Source organism: Perna viridis, chromosome 4 (genome assembly GCF_037379345.1).
Source record: "Perna viridis isolate PV_CMFRI_1.1 ecotype Kerala chromosome 4, ASM3737934v1, whole genome shotgun sequence".
In the NCBI taxonomy this organism is placed as follows: Eukaryota; Metazoa; Mollusca; class Bivalvia; order Mytilida; family Mytilidae; genus Perna; species Perna viridis.
Genome location: NC_142448.1, coordinates 49,264,390 through 49,288,858, shown reverse-complemented (window position 1 = coordinate 49,288,858; position 24,469 = coordinate 49,264,390). Strand labels below are relative to the sequence as shown.

Genomic DNA, 24,469 nt, shown 5'->3' with positions numbered 1-24,469 from the left:
AAATGTATTATAACACATATAAGTTCTAAATTCTGCCATAATAGTTGATACCTCTATGTAATAAATTTGATCTCTGGTGTGAGATCTAATGATATTGTCTCGGATAATAATTGATACCTCTATGTAATAATTTTTTCTGTGATGTGAGATCCAATGGTATTGCCTTGGATAATAGTTGATACCTGTATGTAATAAATATAATTTTTCCTTCATTATCATTCGACATATAATGACCTTATTACATATTTGATCTTCATGATCTTAGTTTTGATATTTTTTATGAGCAGTCAGCAGATAAAGAAGGAGAAGTAAGACTTCGGTTATAGTTCTGTGTTTTTTGTTGATTTTTGAAGGTTAAGTTATAAAATCCACTGAGTAGCGTTGTATCTGACACTTTATGTGTAGTGTTCAGTTTTCCAGATTTTGGGTTTTTTAGTGGTTTCACCTTATTTGTGCAAGAAATAAGTTAATGCACTTTAAGTGTTCATTTCACTTAGAATTTAAACTTCAACATTTCAAGTAGGTTAGGAGAAATCCACCACAAATAGGGGCTTGGAAACATCAATTCATTACATTGCATGTACATGCTGTGCAACTTTTACAACAGTAAAACCCATACAGCTTGCAAAATATGCCGCAAAATTGTCCTTTCACACGCCTCGCCTGAAAAACCCCTATAGGGATTTTCAAAAGTTGGCAGGTATGCTTCAGGTGGAAGTGTAGCTAAACAACCAGTGGTGATATATGGTCACTCTTTATTAAGAATATTTTTCATATTGTTTGTTGAAATATTGGTGGTAGTAAGTTACCTTGCATCTCACTTGTATTAATTATGAAAAGAATTAGCACTTTGTTGTTGAAGTGTAGGTATATTTGGTATTAGGCATTGCTGTAATACTATAAAATGTCAGCCATAAAGTAATGTTAACTTTCCTTGTTTATATAAGGATACATGGGTAGTTGCTATGTTTATATAAAATCTTTTCCATTAAAGTCACATTTTAATTAGCATTATTTCTATACACCTGTCGTCAGTGATTTCCTTACCTTTGATATACCTCTGAATACAGGCTGTTTCTCCTAGCAAAATTATCAAAAAATCACACAATATTCCTTAAGGAGGTAGATCTAAGCAAGGGACACAACTCTTACAAGTCATTGGCATGTTTGTATTCAGCATTTCACAACAACCTCATATAAGCAATCAAAGTAACTTGGATTTATTTCATTCTGTTTCAAATGAAAGCTTGAAAGGCTTTGGTGAAATTGAATATGATATAAACATATCATTGATTTTAAGAGTTATATCCCTTATCCTAGGTCTACTTCCTTAAAATCACAGTTTGCTCGAGCTTTTCTTCGGTTCCAAATTGGTTTATTTTCTTCCTAAATCTATCAGGAGGGGGCTCTTTTGAAAAAGTGGAACAAAACCCCTACCTTTTAGTACATAATAGGATACACTATCTGTTCACACCATGTACATTGACCTATAAATTTTATGCTTTGAGGGATTTTGGTAATTGTTCATCTTTATGGAAGGAACCTCTCTTTTATTTTTTGTTTTTAGTTGATTTTTCATGAACATAGGAAAATAGTTGGACTAGTATAGCGGTTTTATTTTTATGATATATTTATTGTTTAAGATATAAATGCTACAGCTATGTATCTATTTTGTTATGAAATTTCAGTCTGAGACTCTGAAGTCAGATGATGAATCACTTCCTGAGAATGTTGTCAAGGCTGAAGGTGTATCACCAAGACTTGTTGCCAGGAAGACCATGAGAGACTTTGTCGGACTCGAGAAAAGTGACAAAAATACTAAAGATGCCATGCTCAATTTTAGCTTCTACCTGACTATAGGCAATATGGATGAAGCATTTAAATCTATCAAATTGATTAAAAGGTATGAAATTAGAAGTTTTAATGAAAATGTCATTAGACACTCTATTTCTCAAATTCTTAAATAAGGGCCAGTTGCTTTGTACATGATTATGTCCAGTGTGAAATGTTTAAAGAAAAAATATCTCAAAATTTATTGCTGTAAAGTTGATTAGAAAACCTTGCATATTGGAGACCTAGAAATTACACAGCATGAGTTGATACAACTACTCAAGATGTTAAAAAATACTAGAACTGTATATCATTTAATAAATCAGTAAAATTATTTTCTTCAAATAATTCTCTTATTTACAGTGAATCAGTTTGGGAGAACATGGCCAAGATGTGTGTGAAAAGTAGGCGACTTGATGTTGCCAGTGTTTGCCTTGGTAACATGGGCAATGCCAGAGGTGCCAAAGCTCTGAGGGAAGCAATGAAAGAAACAGAATTAGATGCTAAAGTGGCTGTGTTAGCCATGCAACTGGGGTTAAAGGTTGGTAGTTTTATCTGATCAACTACAATTGATAAAAGCCCTGTTGATATACAGTCGAACTTCACTCGCTCGAACTTGGATGGCTCGAACACCCGGGATTTCTCAAACACAATTCAAAGTACCAAAATTTTTTGGTTAAAAAGGTTTAAAATATGTATATGGTAGTTTGAAACATTGTGATGCCATTTGTATTTGAAAGAAAGACAATTTATTTGTTAGTTAATGTGACTTTAAAACTTTAAAACAAAAATTGTAAACTTCTTTATTATTCCTCCATTGTCTCCAGTGAAATATTGAAAATGCGGTGTTTCGTGTTTATTTTGGTTTCAGGAGGATGCGGAGAGATTATTAAAGAATTGTAAGAGATATGATTTGTTGAATGAGTTCTATCAATCCACTGGACAGTGGAAAAAGGTAAGTCTAAATTTTTTTTTGTTGATAAATGAATTTTGATATTCATTAGTATTTTTGTCAGTGGTATTACATGTATTAACTGCTTTGTGATATTTATCATCTACAGTTTACATCAGGAATTTGTTCTTTTGTTTGGTGTATTTTCAATTGCAAATAATGATATTTGATTATGAATGCAACATTAAAAACATATAACTTGTAGTTATCATGAGAAAATTTCAAAATCATAGAGAAAAAACGTAACTCTAAAGTATCATGATCAGATTTATTTTATAATGTACAATACTTATTATGACACATATATGTTATTATAATTAGATCAAAAAGTTAATGATGTTACTTATCATAAGTAACGGTGTTTTATTTATAGTTTTTATTTTGAGTTTTTTTTCTCCTTTTTTTTCACAGGCTTTAGAAACTGCAGAGACCTATGATAGAATACATTTAAGAACAACGTACTACAACTATGCGAAACATCTGGAGGCTAATTCTGAGTATGCTGAAGCTATCCCCAAGTATGTATATTTACAAATCTTCAGTATGTATATTTACAAATCTTCAGGCTCAAAGAGGGGCAAATTATTTCTGTCCTGTCTGTCTGTCGGTTACAAAATTTGTGCTCTTGTACATACTGTATCTCTTATGTTATTTGTAATGTTAGAATCTGTATTGAAAATGGAGTTTTGATTTGCCAGGAACCTGTTATAAAAGTACATCTTATAATACCTTATTGTAAATTTCAGTTTTGAGAAATCTGACTCCCACAGATTTGAACTAGAAGTTAGTTTTCTGCTTTCAGTTTTGAGAAATCTTGACACCCACAGATTTGAACTAGAAGTTTGTTTTCTACTTTCAGTTTTGAATAATCTGAGACCCACAGCTTTGAACTAGAAGTTTGTTTTCTACTTTCAGTTTTGAGAAATCTGACACCCACAGATTTGAAGTACCCAGGATGTTGTTTGATGAACCTGAAGCTTTAGAACAATACATCAGTAAACACAAAGACAGGTAATGATTACTACGTCAGATTCTTTAAAGTTTATAGGATAAACATTTAAGAAAATTAACCTACTGAAATATAATTATGAGTGAAGGCTGCATTACTTTAGTAAGTACATGGAACTTGTTTTGGCTGAATGTAAAATATACTGGCATTCCCAGGGGAACATGAATTATCATTTAGTACTCAAGGACTATAAATTATCAATATTCGTGTATGTAGCTAGGTATTTTGGAGAATAATTTTATTTTACAATTCAAAATTCCAAATACAGATTTAAAACAATCAGTGTCAATGTTTATATCTTTTCATAGATTAAAAAAAACATTTTTGCAGAAAGATGAAAATAATTTTTCTCAGTGTACTTCCCTTTTTTTCTGGGTAGGTAGGGAAATAGCAAAGTATTAAATGTTATTTTAATTTGGGATCAAGTTTACCATGTAGGTTAACTTAATGTTTATACAAGTATTTTTGTTTATGCCAATTCATGGTGGGCAGTGCATGGACCTGAGAAAACAGTGATCTTGAATAACATTTAGGGATATTCCAGTAAAACATATGAGGAACTGGGCCGGGGTGGGGAAGGCATTTTTATTCTCTGTATATGGGTGGGTGTTCAGGTCTCTCGTCAGAATATATAGTTTAATACAAAACTTCAATACAATTTTTATGAGTGAATCCCCTGGTGAAAATGTGCTTTTCCTTGATGCCTCATATATGTTAATTGCCCTTACTTCATAACAGCAAAGAACTGTAAAAGTTACAGCAAAAACTGAGATGAATGTATTTTTTTGAAAAATGTATAAACAATTATTAAACTAAGAAAATCTGATAATCACCACAATATATTGGTTAAGAACATCCTTAGCACAAATTGAGATCTTATAAGCTGAATCAGTTTCATAGATTTTTATTGTCTGAGGATAGTACTGTTACCAAATACACTAGCTAAAAATTGAATAGTCAAGGAGTTTTTTCTAAAATAATTATTTTGTGCCTCATAATTTTTTTATTTGATATTTAAATAAATTTATAATGTAAATGGAATATTGATTGCAAATAAGTAGATGATTTCACTGCAGTGAATGATGTAAATGAGATTGTAATTGGTAGTTATTATATAATATACAGCTGTTACCTTTTGTTTAGTTATTTGATATTTAGCTGTTGACAAATTTCTTTACACGTGTACATTAGTAGAAATTGGTCTTCATTGTGAATCCATGCATGTAACCTTACATAATCTTGAATTTTGGGGCATCCAGTGTAATATAGGTTAAGTTTGGCATTGGAATTTATTAATTTACTTGCTTGACTACTCTCCAGATTTTTAATATTGCATGATTTCAAATTTTAAAATGGGGTGCAGACAGCTGAAATAAAGCTGGCATTTTCCTTCTTTTTTTTTTAAAGAAACATGGTCTTTTATAGGAAGATGTATATTAATGTATATTAATCTGATATATGAATGGGATGTAACCATTGTCATGAATGACCAATGGTATGGTTGTAGTGCATTCACGTAATGCGAGAGGTAGTTGTATTTAATGTCCCTGACCAAGTCATTCCTAAGACTTTTTAAAATGTCATCCCTGGCTGCAGTCTGAATTTCTTATTTTGGTGAGATGCCTTCCTGTAGGCAATTACTTAATAGAGTAATCCCACTAACATTTAGGCTCATTGTCATAATGTCTCATCAATAAAATGTTCTCTTCTTGAAATGCTTTATATATAATATACAATTTAAGTTACATACTATCAAGTTATAAGGACATCACTAGTGAATTGTTTTTTTTTTAATAAAACATATTTGTCTAAGTTTTATAGCAGCTTTAATTGTGTTTGTAAATATGTCTGTTTTTTTTTTACATCATCTGTTTTCAATGTATTGTTTTACTTTTCAGGGCTTTGCATAAGTGGTGGGCTCAGTACATGGAAAGCACAGGAGAAATGGAAACAGCACTCCAGTACTATGAAAATGCCCAGGATTATCTTTCTCTAGTCAGAGTCTACTGTTACTGTGGCAATATGGAGAAGGCAGCTGAGATATGTAATGAGACAGGGGACAGAGCCGCCTGTTACCATTTAGGTAGACAGTATGAGAACCAGGACCAGATCAAGGAAGCCATCCATTTCTTCCAGAGAGCTCAGGCATTTGGAAATGCTATCAGATTGTGTAAAGTAAGTTTTATGTTCATGATCAAACTTTTAATTCTTCATTGAAAGTGTTTGAAAGTGTGAAAATCATTATTCTTAGTTTGTGCAATTGATTTTGAATGAAAAATACTGTAACTGTATTGCTTTCGTGATGTACTGGATTACTAGCTCAAAATAAAATACCAATTGAAGTGGTGTCAGCAGTACTTCCTTTCTGCCAAAAACAAAAAAACAAAACAAAACAAAAATGACTTAAATAGGTATTTGATAAAATTAAAGAATATCAAATATAGAATAGAAGAAGGTAATGCAAAGAAAAATTAATCTTCATTTCTAAATACTGGTCAGAATAAGGGATATATTGTTTCCTTTAGATGGTCTGTTTTTTAATAGTTCAAATTTCAGTTACTGTAGAAAGTTGTTATTTTCTTTACGTTTTCTGGTGGATGAATGGTATGATTTGTTGACAAGTCTAGTGAACTATTATTTAAAAATGATGTTTTGTTTTACAGGAGCATGGTTATGAAGATCAGCTGATGAACTTGGCTTTGTTAGGACGTCCAGAGGACATGATGGAAGCTGCTCGGTACTATGAACAGAAACATGGTTCACAAGACAAAGCTGTCATGTTGTATCATAAGGTATGTATAGATTTACTGTTTTAGTACTACTAAATTAGTAGATATGTTTACTTATACATATTTTCCGTATTTTGCTACGGATTTTGAATATCTCCATAGTACCTTTGTTAAAATTTCGGAAAGTTCAGGATTTTACGGATCATTTCCATAAAGTAGTGTGAAAAATACAGATTGTCAACAAGTTGTATAAACAGATCTATTTTAGAACAAATACTATTGAAGTAACAATCCATATGAGGTGATTCATGGTGCAGAAAAACCCATGGAGCAAACAATGCTTTTTTGGTCTTCATAATGATATATTTTTACGTAATTATTGTACTTTCTGTACATAGATCTGTATTTTCCCCACTAAAATCAACAAAATCACACAGAATTTTGATAACTCTTGCAAAGTGTCTATTGCATAAACATTCTGTATGATTTTTATCTCAAAAGTGCAGCAACTGAAGGACAAACATTAAGACTGAACTGTAACTGTTTCTGAATTAGAATGAAATATGAATTTGGTGGGTTTTTGACATGCATGAATCACACCATCTGAATTTTTTATAGACTGCTGTTCAAGTTTAGAAATTGAATATTATTTCTATTAAAATATCAGTAATGAAAGTCATGTTTAGTTTAGAAAGAAAAACAAAAAAAGTTCAAAACTTTTCATTTACATGCACATTTTTTTTCATCTACAGTGTATCTAGCCAAATAAAAATGGCAATTTAAAAAAACTGATGTATTTATTTTTCTGTAATCATTTCTGGAAAAAAAGTAATTTTGTCAAATGGCCTTTTGTTTATTGTTTGTTTGTTTTTTTATTTTCATAGTTTAACCAAACAGATTATATCTGTTTTTGACTGATCTTATCTTCATTTTTCTTTTCACTGTTTTACAGGCTGGAAACTTCTCCAAAGCTCTAGATTTATCATTCAGAGCTAAACAGTTTGGTGCCTTACAGTTGATCTCAGGAGAGTTAGACGAGAGAGCTGATCCTGAATTGTTACAGAGATGTGGTGATTTTTTCCTGGAGAATGGTCAATATGACAAGGCTGTTGATCTACTGGCTATTGGCAAAAAGGTTAATCATAACAGACATGATTTTTTTCGTTTTGAAATGGAAGTCTGTTTCTATTCATTCATGATTTGACCCTTGACTCTCCTATTTATAGCATCTTGAACAGTTTCTATTGCTGATTTCTGGTGTCAGTAAAATCATGTCTGCTACTAAAATTACAAGTAGTTGAAATGATTTTTGTGGTTGTTAATATTGAGAATCATGAAATGTTTATGTGGAAAATGCATATTTTTGGCTTGTAGTGTACCATAAGATAATTTTAAAATGGAAAAAAAGTGTTGCAATATCCTTAAAAAAATGGAATACAATGTAGTATAGAAAAAAATAATAAATCAGTTTCAGTATAAAAATATTAATTCAAATTGCTAATATTTTGTAAGTTTATGTGAAAGAAAGTATTTGTAAAGTACATTAAGCAGTGGTTTCTTGTGTTTAAATTTACATAAATTCTTTTGTATCAAAAATATTTTATCTCTCTACTTTGTAGTACTGGGAAGCTCTGAAGATCTGTATGGACCAGCATGTAGAAATAAATGAAGACCTGGCAGAGAAACTAACACCAGAAAAAGATGAAGTAGATACAATGGAAAGAATCAAGATTCTAGAAGCTATTGCTGAAGTCTGTATGCACCAGGGTGGCTATCATCTTGCTACAAAGAAATTTACACAGGCAGGAAACAAGATAAAGGTAGGGTGAATATAATTGTCAGAAAGTAAATGATTAGAATTTTGAATAAAATGTATGAATAAAATTCACTATCAGAAAGTGCCGTGATACTGTAGAAGAAATGTCCATGAGACAACCACCCAAGTCTAATGCAAATAAAAAAATAAACTAAATTGCAGAGCCAGGCAGGGCTTAAAACTCACACTATACTTGTCTTAACAATTGTCATAATTGTTTATTCTTAGTATAACAAGAGTGTTAAATACACATGTGACAGTTTAAAAATATACCACATGTAATTTTATAAAATACAAATTTAATTGAATTTTAAGGCAGCTATTTTATCTAACAAATTCGTGAGATTATGCTCAAGATAATAGAATGAACAATAAACTAGTATTTTTATCCTGAAAAATATTCCATCTTTTTGTAGGCAATGAAAGCCTTGTTGAAGTCAGGTGACACAGAAAAGATTGTCTTCTTTGCTGGAGTTTCCCGACAGAAGGAGATTTATGTGATGGCTGCTAACTACCTTCAGTCACTAGACTGGAGAAAAGACCCAGAAATCATGAAGAATATTATAGGCTTCTATACCAAGGGTCGGGCCCTGGACTCACTGGCTGGCTTCTATGATGCCTGTGCTATGGTAAGACTGCCAAGAATAGTACATGTAATTTATATGAAATTTTTAATAAAATATTTCACAATTTATTATTAGCATACTTGTGTTGAAAACTTGCATTCAGAATCATTAAAACAACAATGGTTTTGCATTTTACATTGTTACATAGTATATAAATGAATGAATATATAAATGGAAAATATACTGCTGTTACATACTGAAAGAAGTTTTCGGAGGTAGTGTTCAAAGCTTAAGTCAGTATTCTTAAAAAAAGACAGATTTGGCAGATATTGTTATAAAATTAAATTGAGATGTGAGTTACATGTAGTCACCCTTACAATACAGAGGAATCGTGAAAGAGAAAAAAGTAATATAAAATCATTGAGATGAACAATGATTATCTGTTTATTGCTAATTTGTTTTATGTTGTTAATGTTAAGTTGACAATGGTACATGCTACCTTAGTGATCCTCTACTGTGCTGAGAGGGTAAATTATCAGAGATATGACGCTGGAAGGAATTAAGAAGCATTTTTTGTAAGACTCATGCAAATTTTGTAATATATGATACACCCCCCAAAAAGGCTACATATTTTTATTTTTGTTATTAAGTTGCCTTTTAGGTCTGTATTATGAGATGTATTATTCTTGATTCCAATCTGCCTGCTCTTTGGGGATAATACACATTGAAAATCCAACAGTTTTTATTGTATGTGAGTGTCATTTATCTCCCTTAATTTTAAATTCTACAGTACATTCTATATAATTTTTATCTCCTAGATAAGCTACTTGTTAATTTTTGTTTAATATAACATTTTAAACAAAATATCAAAAATAAAAATATGTAGGCTTTCAAACCATGAATCACATTTTGCATGATTCTTATCTGGAGTGCTACTTAATATATTGTATTCTATATGTTTGTTGTTCTTCAGGTTGAGATAGATGAGTATCAGAATTATGACAAAGCTCTTGGAGCTCTGGGAGAAGCTTACAAATGTCTCAGTAAAGCCAAGATGGCTGATGAAATTATGCAGGAAGAAAAATTGTCTCAGCTCAAAACTAAAATGGCACTTATCAAAAAGTTTGTCACTGCTAGAAGGTAATGTATCGATGCAGTAAAGCATGTTGAAACTAATATACAGAATGAATTATAACCATTTACCTACTGCATACAAAAATTGAATTGTAAATTGCACAATAAAATCTTAGAGCCACTGGGTATCAAAACTTAACAGATCATTTATACTGTAAACTGGGAAATTTTCATGCCATCTTTTTTTTTGTGTTTGGTGGTTTCTGCTATAAACTCTGCTTTCATGCAGTTTTAAATTTGTGTTCATCAAATTGTACTGTTAAATTCTTTGGAGAAAATATTCATGACAGTTTAATTTTCGTGTTACGAATCCTGGTGCAAAAATAGCAAAAATTGTCCAGTAAATAAGCTTTTTGACAGCTATTATTTGCAAAATATTTATATTATATGGTGAATTTTAGAACATACCAGGAGAACCCAGAAGAAGCTATCAAGCAGTGTCAAGTGTTATTAGAGGAATCACATTTAGATACAGCTGTCAGGGTTGGAGATGTTTACGGTCTGATGATTGAACATTACGCTAGGCGGGAAAGATGGAAGGCTGTAAGTTTTATAAAATACTGTATAGGAAAATTTATCCTAGTGGGTAATTTCACAGGCACCAAATTCAGCAATTTGCTCCATGAATAAGTATTTTGACTTTTTTGGGTCTTGATTTTTTTTCATCCATGGATACACTTTTCAGGAGATAACTCTGAAATACCTGGCTTTAAATTTGGAAAGATTTTATATTTAGGGTAGAAACTCCTGAAAACTCCCCTCTATATATGGTTCATTCTTAGTAGCCATTTCACCGTAAAATATTCACTTACTGAGAAAGGCATGGTTTGTGATTGTTCTATAAATCAGTCAATATTGTTAAGATGCATATGATAAGCTTCAGTAAAGAAAAAAAATTGTTATGCTTGTACTCGAATGATATTCTTCGATATGAGGCATAAAATTTTGGACAATATGATAGCTGTTGAAGGTACAATTGTATATGTTGATGGAGGTTACTTTTTCCTTTAAAATCAGAAAGAGGTACTTTACTTAAAAAGCTACTGACTTGTAGAGATGAGCTAGGATTTTATGCCTAATCACTTTGGTTAGGAATGGTTCTGCATGCTGCAGAGCTTGTGTTCTATTGATTTTGATTTCTGACATAGGTTTTGTTTTAGACAAAGAATGTAAAAGTAATGATCAATAATGTAAAATAGAATTACTCCCCTTATTGGTTTATAACAAAAATATATTTTGGGAAAAAAATACAACTTATGCATGGCCTTACAATATGGTTTAATATTTAATGAATGCATATTACAGAGTTGCCTACTCGTACAATTTTGGTGTAAGGTTCATGATTTTCAAGGCCATCATACACCCATACAATTGTTGTCAAATTCCTTACGATGTTGCAAATTTTCCGATTGCAGACTTTTTTTTGGTTCCATTCTGTCTTCTTTATATATGACTCTGTAACTATTGTACCAGTATTCATTTCAAGTTTAGAAACATTGAAAGAAAACTATGTCCTTATGTAGTTGTGAAGAAATAATGTTAAGAAGAAAAACAACATGATGTAAATATAATGAGAATAGGTATATATGTCAAAAAGACAGAAACCCCTCCGGCATGAAAATGTCAACCCAAGACCACCCATTGGTCTTCAGTGAATGATGAGGAAATCCTCATACTACAGGGCAGGCTGCAGTTAGCCCCAAAACATCATAGGTACAGTGAAATATTTGCACAAAAAATACACACAAAAAAAAGATGAACACAAACAAAACGCAAAAGGAAGTCATAACAAAAGAAAATTTTTTTTTTAAAATACGCAAAAAAAAAGCAAATAAACAAAAATAAATATATATTTTTACATTAAGCTTATTATAAGATGGTTTGGGGGGGGGGGCTTTAGTCCTTGGAGAGCTTTTATCCAGGGGAGGTTATGTCCTAGACCCTTGCCCAGATATAAGTACATTTATATTCATTTTATTGATATTTATCCTCAGTATTGGTGGTTTCTGTCCTTAATTCAGCTAGAAAAAAAATTAAACTTACAAGTTTTTATTTTATTTAATTATTTTTTGTGTACACATTAATATTATTTTCATAAGAAAGGTGTAAACAAGTCTGGTATTATAAGATGTCTATTAATTTATTTGCAGGCTCAAGCTTCTATGGAGGAAATGAGAATGAGAATTCCTAATGTAAACATGGCATACTATATAAATGTAAGAACAATAGAATCTGTGTATCGGGCATTAGACATGCCCCTACCAAAAACAATTACCGACAGAACAATGAACGGGTATGGTGGAGAGGAAGAAGATGGAGAAATCGTAGAAGAGGAAGTTGTGGATCAAATCAATTACAATGACAATATGGTATGATTGTCACTTCATGTTTTTATCGTAGGAATGTGTTTTCAAATCTTCTCTGTATCTGCAGTACTGAAAGGAATTGAAGGGGAAGAAACTCTGTGTTTTTCTCAAAGGGGGAATAATCTTTTATGGACAATGTATATGATAATGGGAAAAGTCCGTCCAACAAGTCATAAAATTGCAAGGTTGTATTTGAAGTAGTTCTGTAACAATATTTTTTTTTAAATATCTCAATCTTAGAAGAAAATTGCTAAATGTATTTCATGTACAATGTGTCAGGTATTGGTTTTACATGTAATTACCAATATTGTTATTGAAATGGTATCTTTGAGTTACTTGTATTTACATTTGTTAATGTGTGCAAAGGAAGGTGATGAAATGAAGGTTGATTGTACATGTTAGACCTGGTTTTATTGTAGAACCAAGGCACTAAGTATTTTTATCAAGAAATCCTTCAAATTGTATTTATTTACTGAAATTTTACTTGATACTGCAAGTACATAAATATACATGTATTTACATATCCTATTCCTAAAATGTGATAAAACTTGTTTTGTACTTACAAAAGATGATATGATTTGATGATATGTGAGATAGATTGAAATTATTTATTTGTTTATTTCTGCATATCACACATTGATTATGTGCTAGACTTGTGTAATTATTTTTGCTTTTTCTTGCAGTAATTTCTCTGAATTACTGAGATTTAAAAAAAAAAATCTGTATTTTGTTCAGTTTTAATTTCGAAGTAATATTTATTTATTTATTTATTTGTCATTCATTCAAATAATTTGTTCTTTTCTCATCATTATGAACATTCCTGCAAATTATCATCAATATCTTATTAGGGTCCAATTTTTTTGCCTTACATTAAATCCTTCCATCATGATGTATAGGTTTTTTTTATCTCTCTTGTGTTGATATAATATATATTTTTGACTGGTATACTTTTGAATACCAGTCTCTGTAAAAATTGGGCAGAGATTGAAGCATGTTCATTAAAGGCACTTCTTTGACAATGTTGTTTCACTAATTATTTCATGGATAATTTTGTCAAAAATGCGAACTTTTTTACCATAAAACATTTCTCAGCCTTAGAAAAGTTATTAAATTTAATTTTGTATCCAATACAAGATAAAAGTGGGTGAAAAATAAGTGTTATATGTACATGCATGTTTTGAATTTAATGAATTTAGCTTTTTGTGAAAAGCTTTTCCTGGAACAAAGTGTATGACAGGGTTGGATGGCACATTTCTGTTATGACCTCACCACCTATAGGATTGATTAAAAATGAGATTTTTATAACAATGTATTACTGTATATGCTTTGAAATATCCCCACCCGTACTATTTTTGAAAAGTGTGATCCAACCTCCATATACAACTGAGGCATTATTGGCACTGTTAAGGAAATATTAGTTGGTTAATATATTCTTTTCTTTATTTTGATCATGAAGAATTAAGTACTTTTCTGTCTAAGAATCGGGCATAGTGTGTATAAAGTGTGGCACATGAAGAAAAAGCTGAGAGATTGTATTGCATTATCCAAGTAATCATTCCTCAAAACCTCTAGAAATAACCATCAATGTGTTTGTTAAATTTGCCATTTTAAGATAATGATAGGTCAAATTTAGTTGAAAAAGTGACTGGAAAATTTTCCACACTTTTTCCCTATATAAGCTGTCAAAAAATTATCTATCTCACACATGCTTCAGGATAAATTAAAAATGATATTCAGTTGTTTTCTAGATGTACTGAATATATTTAAAGCAAAAAAAAAAACAAATTGAGAATAATGATGTGCCACCCATTGCCTGATTCTTACACAGAATGGTACTAAAAATAACCATGCTTGTTTTACAAAGTATATGTTTTAATTGTAAAGATGTATATGAAAGGCATTTATTTGCACTGTACTTCATAGTATTATTTTCAAATTTTGTAAATATTAGAAAGTGATTCAACAGTAACTCCATGCAAATATACTGTTTTCAGTGCTTTGGTCAAGTGCTCTTTTATTTATGAGTGAGTGCAGAAATTGAACTCAATTTGTAGAATTTTACAAATTAATATAATTATTTTTTCTTTCTTTTTCTGAGTACATTTCACTAAGCCATGAAGAAAAGAGGACCCTTAGGTTCATATTTTGTGTATGAGTGATGGAAAATATACTTTTTAAGAGATGTAAAATTCATATACTTATTTGAAATACACACAATAACACTTTTAAAGGCTTTGTCCAATTAAGGTGGTCAAATTAATTTGGGATAAAATAATTATCATTTTATTTTTCAAGCTATTGGATATGTTTATGCAGTAATTTTTGAATTCCTGGAAGTTGATTGTCCTTTTTTCAGACCTTATACATATATATGTCCTCAAAAATATGAACATTAAATTTGTAAAAATAGTGATTTATTTATAAAAATATTTGTGTTTATGTTCACAAAGTTTCATGAATCAGCATATTTTCATCATTGTCCTGAAAAAAGTTTGTAATTATAATAACATCTTTATTTGACTTGCTTTTAAAAATATTCACTAAAATGCCACAAGATCTAATTAGCCATTTGTAGAAAATTTTAAATTATTTCCATTCATAATTAAAAAAATGATCTTTCTTTGTCCATCAACATACACCTAATGAATCTCCACACAACAGAATACTATTGACATTTCTATTTTTGGCATTTTGTTAGTTGCCTTTGTTGTGCTATTTATATAATTACTTATCTGTGATTGTCTCTTGCATCAGTTCTATTTATAGTTTTCTATGCACGATTTCTGTTCATGGTTGTGATCTGTGTTAAAATGGTGAAATCTCGTAAATTGCTTGTTCCGTCCGCAGATTTATATTTCTCTATGAAATAAAAAGTACTCAATTCTTTCTGGTCTTTGTTATTTTGACTGGTAAATTATTGTAAAGGAGAAATACATGTAACTGAAATATGGAGAGTGCTGAAAAATTGCCAAGATTAAACATGTGTAAGGAACTTGTTCCAAGAACAAGTTTAATCTCCAGGCATTCTCTCCTGAAGTAATAGTTGGTTATTCATGATAATCAACTGAAAAAGATACCACTAGAAGCTTTTCAGCTTTAGAAAAAAAAAGACTGAAAAAATGGTTCTTTTGGGGTTCACACTCCCTTAAAAGCCAGACAATTGATAAATATACTATCAATCCATTTAGCAATTAATCTGGTAGATTATTAACTATTTTTAGTCATAAATACGTGAAGAAGGTGTGTGTCACTTGTTTTATAATGGTTGATAATCAAGATAGCCTGCATTATTAGAGTCAAACAAGTCTGCTACACCACAAACGTGAAATATAAGTTTTTTTTACAATTTTTAATTTTTACCAGTTCTTTTGCTAATTGGTATACTTAAGGGATCTTGGTTATGGTTTGTTTGTATTTACCTACAAACCAGGTGAGTAATTCAGGTTTTTAAACAAAACAAATGTGTGACAAATGTACAAATGATAAATAAAACTGAAATGGATCAATTTATATTATCTGCCCAGATTCATCATAAAACCATGCTGAGTTATTTCCCTTTGACAAAAATTTTCCTTTATCAAGATTTGCAATTGTACTTGTTTAATCATACACTGCTATTTGCAAGGCAGGTTCTATTACATCGTATTACTACTGACTTCTTTACTAGTCCTTGAATAGTTGTTTAATGCTGACTCTGCAAGATAAAGGACGATTTCTGAAGAAATTGGTCGCAAAAATTGTAATGGGTAACATGACCAGCGGCACAGGGTCAACAGCCCCGTTTATAAATTGGTGCTTGATAAGCCATAAAGATAATTTGAGGAGACATCAGAACTATGAAGCAGGAAGCAAAATACGCTATCGTGGATAAAATTGCAGTCTTATGTAATAGTTTTCCCACTGATCCTTCTTTTATCTCAATGGCTTGACAGACTTAGGATGATCTATGGGGTTGGAACCTCATGTTGAAATTTGTGTTAATTTCATGCAAAATGTAGGCAAAAATGAGGAAATACTAGTCTGGAAACAACCATTCGATCTTTCTGTACTCCATTCGGCAACATCCCCTACAAGTTCCGACGGCCTTTTTTCTAAATAAAAAAAATCTTCGATAATTATTCCACTTCCCCCTAAACTCACTTTCTCATTATCCCCTGCACTCCTCTTTCTTTAACGTTCGCCTCTCCAAAATCTCTTTCCTCCCATTTTGATACCAACAATCCTCTTTTTAAGACCGCAGTCTGGTTTTATTTTATACGCATCAAATTAGCGAAAGGTGTAAACCTTTTCTGATATTATATAAAAAATCGAATATAATATACAACGAGTGTCTTTACGTCAAGCATCGAGCATTATTTGTACATTGATTGTGTAACATCTGTCTTCTCTCGTGAATAACAAACTATGCTACGGATGAAACTGATTTAGTCACTACGTTGAAAGTGCGAAGCGGTCGATAGTTAACTATTATAGTCTTTCTAGCGAAAGCAGAAGTACTTTTCTTAAAAATGAGCTCAACTAAATATTTTACAATGAATAATATGGTATTAATTTTTGTTTTGTTTTATTTTGTTGTTGAATTTGCGTTTCTTTGTACCAATGTTTTATGTAAGCGAGCTTTTAAAAACAGCAAGATAAGTTGCTATTATTTCATAGCAAAATACATTAAAACCGGATATTTCTAGATCATATTTCACGAAAATTCGTGAAGTTATATACCTTTAAAATGACAAAGTTTTTTTTGTTTGTTTTTTGTTTGTTTGTTTGTTGTTTTTCTTTTGTAATATTAGCTCAGGGATCCCCCTTTTTAGAAATTTTAAAATGATTACATTTTAAAAAATAAAACTGACTACATTTTCAAAATATATTGTACTGTCTAATAGTTGGGCTTATAACCAAAATATGATATTCAAACTGTATCAAATGCATGTATATGATAAAAAAAGAGTTTAACTATAGATATAAGATGTCTTCGCCTATAATATTATGGTAATGCTTTTTGAAAGACGTCCAAAACTCTGCATGGAAGCAATCATGTAAGTCTGTAAAGAAACCAATTTAAGAAATAACCAGAATTTTATTCTTTCCTTCTAAGTAAGAAACTCGTGCAGGTCCGGGTGTCAAAAGAATAGGCCTGCAGCAGCGCTAAGCTTGTCGTAAAAGGCGACTAAATAGCCGGGGGCTAGGTTGCTCTGCCCACAGAACAACTGAGTTGTGTGCCCCAGGTGGTGGAATGGGGTACCTCTGGCGTATTACATGCTGGGGTTGTCAGGCTATAATACGGAAAACCTGACCGCAAACCATAGTGGTGCACCGTGTTGGGAAAGATGCCACGTTCCTCGCACGTTAAAGAACCCTGCTGTGGTATTCTCCCGGAGTAGGAACCATAGGGCTCCGCCACAGGAGGCTAAATTGCCCGACCCTACCCACCTCTCCCTATTTCAAGTGGCAATCAAAAATTTATCGACCCCAATTATCCTTGTGTCCCATCCCATTTTTCATTTCATCATCATTTCATGTTCATTTTATCATCCATTTCATGTTCATCGTCAGAATATAGCTGAAATATTGCAGCTCGGACGTTAAACCCCAACAATCAATCAATCAACCTGAACATAGCTGAAATATTGCTGCTCGGACGTTAAACCCCAACGATTAATCTAAGTAAAATCAGCCTTTTTTCTGCATCCGAAAAAAAATGCTTAAAACGTTGCACGATGGACATGTTGACTACAGTGGCGGTAAATAACAAACTGACTTCATACAAATTGATTTTTTCTTCGAATCAATAAGTCCATCATCTTAGTTTTATGTGCCCAGGGGGAAATTGATTCACAGAGGAAATACCTAAATATCTTCAGGCTTAATTCTAAAGAAAATAAAATAATGTAGTGAGGGACATAATAATTCAAAGATTCAAGACTGTGATACGTAACAAAGAGGTAAGTTAGTGTTGTTTTTAAGTAGTGATTTCTTTTCTTTTCAGGTGAAATGAAGTTGCTACTGTTGATATTTAGAAAAAGGACTCTTCCACGCTCATTGGAAAGCCATAAATTTTATATGTTGGAATTTAAAATAGTTTTTAGTAGTAAACCGTAACAGTGGCTGACCTGAGTTCTGTCCATTATAGCAGGATTGTCAACTTTTCAACTTTTCAATCGTACGTTAATTTGACTGTTTTAGTTTTTATCGCAGAACTTGATTACGATAAGACAGCAATCGTGTTTTTAATTTCCTCTTTCAATAAACAAAAGAACAAAATTGTACGTGTGTGTGTTTTGCAAGATACAGGAACTTCTTACCCTTCCGGAGCACCTTATTTCACCCGATTAGTTCTCCTTTTTGTGCTTTTTAGTTTTATGGTGTACGATTTTTTTTCTTCTGTCCTTTTTTTGGTGATTCCGGTATTGTTTGTCACATGCTTGCAAATCTACCCCGTCACACGAAATGGCGATGTATCATGTGATACCCTCCGAAAAAATAATGCGTGCTCCGTCTATCTGTATGTCTGCCCCCAACGATCTCCAGATGATAACCTAAGAACGGATAAATGTAGGAAACTTTGCACAATTGTTTAGTACCATACATTACTGGTTAAGTTCAATTTTTGGCAGAGTCCAAAAAGTTCTCGAGTAATGCCAATTTTAACCATTTTGCCATCCCCTTTTGTTCACCATCACGTGATGGGGTATGGCTCAATGTTCCATAAATGTCCTATATTTTTACCTTTGGGATTCACACTCATTCTTTTTTTGTGTAGCGCCGGTAGTTTATATTTCACATTTTAAACTACTGTAACATATTTGTATTTAACTTCAGAATTCTTGTACATGTACATAGTTTTGTGTGCTTCTTAACCTGTAATTTTCATCTTTTTGCATACACGAATTCCGATATTTTTAAAAGATATTTTGATCTTTTTTATACCAGGCAACATCAACACATTTTCTCGGCGCTTTGCCTTGCGTCAACTACGCATTTTTTATCACATGCTAACTAAGCAAATTTCTTTTATTGCTCTTTGTCACTTATACGTTATTTTACGGAAGCCGAGAGGGGACACAAAAAACCATGGAAATTTTTTTTTAATTCGAGATCACGGTTAAACAGTACCGTTATCTCGAGATCTCGATTTATTACATCGTTATCTCGGTTTATTATATCGAGGCTTCGATTTATCATATGGTTATCTCGATTTATTATTTCGATTTATTATCTCGTTATCTCGATAAAACAGTACCGTTATCTCGAGATCTCGATAAAAAATATATCGTTATCTTGATAAAACAAATCTATTAACAGGACAACGGGGAGTAAGTAGTTTGCAACTGGATTCCATTTCCATACAAAAGAATAATTTGTATTAAGCTTCATTGGAATATACTTTTCGTTTACTAATCACACATTTGCCCCTGCATACATGAAAGTGAAATTAGGCCTATACAGTTCGATCAGGCTCATATTTTGGCCCCTTGCATGACTTGAAATTGGACATGTAACATGATGTTTTTTTTTTTTTTTTTGCTGTTTTGAATGCTACATGAATGCTTAAATAACATTTTCAACCATATTTATAAGCATATCATGCCTCAATAATTGAAAATATGATGTCGAAATGTGGAAATTCTGTGAATTTTCCATCAAAGATGTCAAAATTGGACACTCTTTAGAACATTTTTTTCAATTTTTGAGTGTCTCCACCAACTTGACTCAAAATTATTGTTTATGACTTTTAAAATGCGAATTTAATAGGAGCCTAAATCAATTAAGATATCACTGGTTCACGTCGGCGGAGACCTTTGAAAATAATAAAATTAGCATTGAAAAATACATTTTTCCCAATTTTATATTTTTTTTTTGGCAGGTTTTCACCTTCCATAAAACTGATAGTTGATGAAATAGTGAAATTTCAAAACCATTTAAAACAAATGTTAACATCAATTTATCAATGCATGTCGCATTTTGTCATTTGCTTCAAAATTATTTTTTTTGTAAAATAGGTGGCCAAATATTGACCTTATCGTACCTTCTTCCTTTAAAGAGTGACTTGTAAGACAACTCGTCTTCACAGGTTGTTATAGGCCTCCTATATGTATTTATTTGGGATGATGTTGTTTGTCTTACTGTTAAAATTTCTCTGAAAAACCTTTGGGAGATTTGCACATGGTTATTTCACACAAAACATGCTCAAATTACAGTATCTTCTTACATGGACAATAGCAAAAAATAAAATTGCATTAATTGATCTTGAAAACGTTTTACGTTTATTGTGAGTCGGAGTGATTCAAAACTTTATTTGCCAAATATTTTAATATGAAATTACATATGTGTACCCTCTATAGAAATCTGTCTAGCAACAGGTTGCTCATAAGGTGTGAACAGAATTTTGATCAATGTTAATTGTAAAAATGCCTTTGTAACCACGCGGATGAATAAAACAATTGTATGTGTATTTGCATCAATAATCAGCAAGTCATTTTAAATTAGTTATATTTTAACTGTACTAATTCTTTTGTAATAAAATTGTATTATGAGTCATTACATATGGTAAAGTACATGTCGTAGGCAACAAAGAATTTTAGCAAGCTAAAAATTCACCAATGTCGCAATGCTGATGCATGCATAAGTACAGTGTAAAATTGAAGTTTCTGGTATTATTTTGGTTCAACAATGAAATAGCCCTTTGAAAAAATTCCCAGGTATTTTAATCAAATGTATACAACTTTTCTTTATCAAAAATAATGGTTGCATGTCTGATGTCTTTTGACCTTTGAACTCTCGCGTCGGTGACCTTCATTTATATACAGAATACAATATTTAAAAGCTTCTAAATCATATTGTTTAATTCATAACATCATGAGTTTTATACTTATCAATAACGTTGTCCCGAAAAAAAAAAAAACATTAAATCTAAATAATTCGCCAGTTCAGACAATTGAACCATTTGCACGCAAAGAAAATCCGGACCAAATTAAAACTGCAACCACAAACAACAGACAATATACTTTCAGAAAATTCCATTATACAAGTAATGACCTATTTAATATATTCTGGTCGGGATGTAGTCTTTAAACTGCATTTATGTGGTATCTCTGGATAATCATTGATTTTACTGCTGGCATTAATTACATCATTCTACCATCAACAAAATAAAGAGATCTTCGATATCGACTACCGATTCCAATGTCTTATTAATGAAGACAGGTGTAAAACAAGTGATGACACCAGTCCGTGCTTCGTCACGTTTGTCGTATTAATTTTGTAAATTAAATTAAGAGGTGGTAATTGATGTCAAGAGGTGTTTATGTCAACATTGGTTGTCATTGGCCAATATGATTAAGAAAGTAATGTGACAATGCTTGGTGACAATTTATACTATATATTACAGTATTCCTTATTCCCCATCTTTCTATTTTTTCAGTCTATAGTGCCCCATCCTATGACTTCGCTAATGTACATTGTATGAACTTTTCTTGGCAAGAACTGTTGAAGACCAGCCGATGTCCTTATTATAAACTTTTTTTTTTCAATTCAAAATTATTAAGTTCTCTCTCATCCTATTTTAAGCAAGGTGACAGGAAACAAGATATCACATTGTTTTGGCTTTACTGTGGCATATTCATTTTAAGTATTACGCAACATAAGTATCAGGATGAGAAGGATTCTGTTTGTATTTTATAACTTTGATATCTGTTTTGAGAAGTAATCTAGTAATGTATGACTGGTAAAGAAATTGCTGGTGAACACTTTATGTCCAAAGGCCGTAGTATTGATTGACTGATTGGTTGTGGTTTAACCTGCTAATGTTTCCAACCTTTCAGGACGGGAACATTTGACCAGTCAAAACATACATGCACCATATTTTTTGATGCACTATTCTGACACGATGAGCCGATCTTTCAAGTGTGCTAGCACACACACGTAACATCCCACAAAAGGCGTGTCACACACCCTGGCACATTTTTCTGACTGAACTAAGTTAAATCTTTAAAAGTCTTTGGTAGACCCTGCCGAGCACGTTTTAAACAAACACATAGAGTGAACAAACACGTGGATTATGAGTTGTTTATTTGCTTTTGTTACTTTGTATGTATTATTTTGAATATTTTATGTTCTTTGATGTGTGTTTCTGTCTTCCATGTCTGGTCTTTGTCCCTGGACTACATTCTTTTGATTTCCGCTAGAATCTTGGTTCCCTTGATTACTCTTTTACCTCAAAAACTTAACATTTAGCAAAATATAAAATCTTGTTTTGGGCATTTGTGTTGTTCCTGTAAATACAATCTTGTTAAGATTTTTTTAACATACCACTTCTTATCGATAAAACCTTGATACTATATTTGCATATTATGTAGAAACAAGTGCTTCGCTATAGAACATTTTACATTCAGTTCTGAACTTCAGAAGGAAATAAACATTTAAAAAGAGAAAACGGCGTAAAAGAATAACTTATAAATTGTTGTTATTAAAAGAATAAAAATGTAAAAAAAAACTAGCAGTGTAACCATACCAGTCCGTGCGAGACCCGGCAGGGTAATCAAGGACGTTAAAAACCCCTTAGTTATGTAACCATACATATAATTGTAAGAAGGAAAATTCCCAGCGAAACCCAAGAATTACTCGGTATTTAAATTACCAACTAGGTATGTCTGTTTTATGCAATATTTGACTGCAAATGCTAGTGAAAGTAGCCATGAAATGTTTTATCGGGTAATCAAATTGTCTTTCCATTCTTCTCATGTAAACAAAGAGCATCCAGTCGATAAGGCAGCAATTTCTATTGCTGTCAATGATAACTAAGAAGGCTTTAATGCCGACCTTAATTATAGATCATCCCTCTTCGAAGCATTAGGAACTCCTCGGAAATTATCACCTATCAATCTTTTGTCTCCTCGGAGAAACGAAATGTCAATATTCTTTTTATATAATTATGAATTTTCTACTGGAATGGTAATTGAGTGTCAAGTAATTCTGCCAATATAGAGAAAAGATTAGATTTGAATACTAATAACGTTGTAGTTCCTTTTATTGAAAATTTTGTCTGTCCGTTAACTTATTCATTAAAAAAAACAGAGAATAACAAAAACTAAGTATTTGTAGTAGAAGAAACGTCTTTTTTACTTAATTTAATTATTTACTTGATTGACCAAAACCACAACCTAAACTGTTTATAAAATCGTAGTGTTTTTTGTAGAAGGTGATACACCGAACTACCACACATAGTACATGTTTTACCAGAGGCGCAGTCGAGACCGGTGTATTTTCTGAGTGTGATATTCGGATGTAACACCCGCTTCTACATGCACTGCATGTTATATATCCAGATTTAGATTCAATATTTTATTATAGTTTCACCAGATAAAAACATGCATATTTAAAATCTACATAGAACAAATAAAATATTAGCATTGTATGCACCAATCTAAAAAGATTATTGAGAGACTTAATGAAAGGTATCAGTGTTTCTATATACAAACTATATACATCACAATTATAAAATAGAGTTAATTTCTTAAAAATCACCGTGTGAAGATATGAATACATCTGTGCATTCGAATGAAAAAAAACAATATTCGGTCAAGGGATGATACACCGCAGAGATAGGGTAATATGTACAAAATATTACATGCCAAAATCTGTATCACGTGTCGTATCAACCCGAAACTCTTATATCACCTCAAGACCCGCGGGGCAATATATGTCGAGGGTTGATACAGCGTGTGATACAGATCTTGACATGTAATGTGCATAATATCCTATATTTTGACCCGAGGAGGGATGCAATATTGGGTATGCGATAAAGGTCTAGGTTAATATAGAGCATGCGATAAAGGTCTAGGTTAAAATAGAGCATGCGATATATATATATATATATATATATATATATATATATATATATATATATATACGTTAAATGATAAAAAGTTGAAAGCTATCATGTACAATGCATATAATTATACAAAAACGAGAATTTTAATCTGAAGATATGATGTATGTATTGGAGTGATCCATTGTGTAGGGGATGAACAGGGAATTAATAGACAAAAATAACTAATGTTGATTCCAA

At 31.7% G+C, this 24,469-nt stretch overlaps 2 protein-coding genes across 4 annotated transcripts in view; both read left to right on the top strand.

Moving 5' to 3' along the window:
• LOC148620381 (intraflagellar transport protein 140 homolog) overlaps positions 1-15,288 on the top strand; it is a 31,044-nt gene extending 15,756 nt beyond the window's left edge. For 2 of the 3 annotated variants that reach the window (XM_088581218.1, XM_088581217.1), the window contains 13 exons: positions 1,689-1,903; positions 2,194-2,371; positions 2,702-2,785; positions 3,194-3,300; positions 3,698-3,793; positions 5,690-5,966; positions 6,455-6,583; positions 7,473-7,655; positions 8,140-8,340; positions 8,753-8,965; positions 9,876-10,042; positions 10,438-10,579; positions 12,187-15,288. In XM_088581218.1, coding sequence (XP_088437344.1) covers positions 1,689-1,903; positions 2,194-2,371; positions 2,702-2,785; positions 3,194-3,300; positions 3,698-3,793; positions 5,690-5,966; positions 6,455-6,583; positions 7,473-7,655; positions 8,140-8,340; positions 8,753-8,965; positions 9,876-10,042; positions 10,438-10,579; positions 12,187-12,411 — 2,217 coding nt within the window. In that variant the 3' untranslated portion in view covers positions 12,412-15,288. Of the gene's footprint in view, positions 1-287; positions 309-1,688; positions 1,904-2,193; positions 2,372-2,701; positions 2,786-3,193; positions 3,301-3,697; positions 3,794-5,689; positions 5,967-6,454; positions 6,584-7,472; positions 7,656-8,139; positions 8,341-8,752; positions 8,966-9,875; positions 10,043-10,437; positions 10,580-12,186 lie in introns of all 3 variants that reach the window. The other variant, XM_088581215.1, reaches the window with a different exon arrangement.
• A 2,919-nt stretch (positions 15,289-18,207) lies between these two features.
• LOC148620380 (uncharacterized) overlaps positions 18,208-24,469 on the top strand; it is a 31,937-nt gene continuing 25,675 nt past the window's right edge. The window contains exon 1 of the mRNA XM_088581213.1: positions 18,208-18,344. The gene's annotated coding sequence lies outside the window, so the exon portion shown is untranslated. The remainder of the gene's footprint in view (positions 18,345-24,469) is intronic.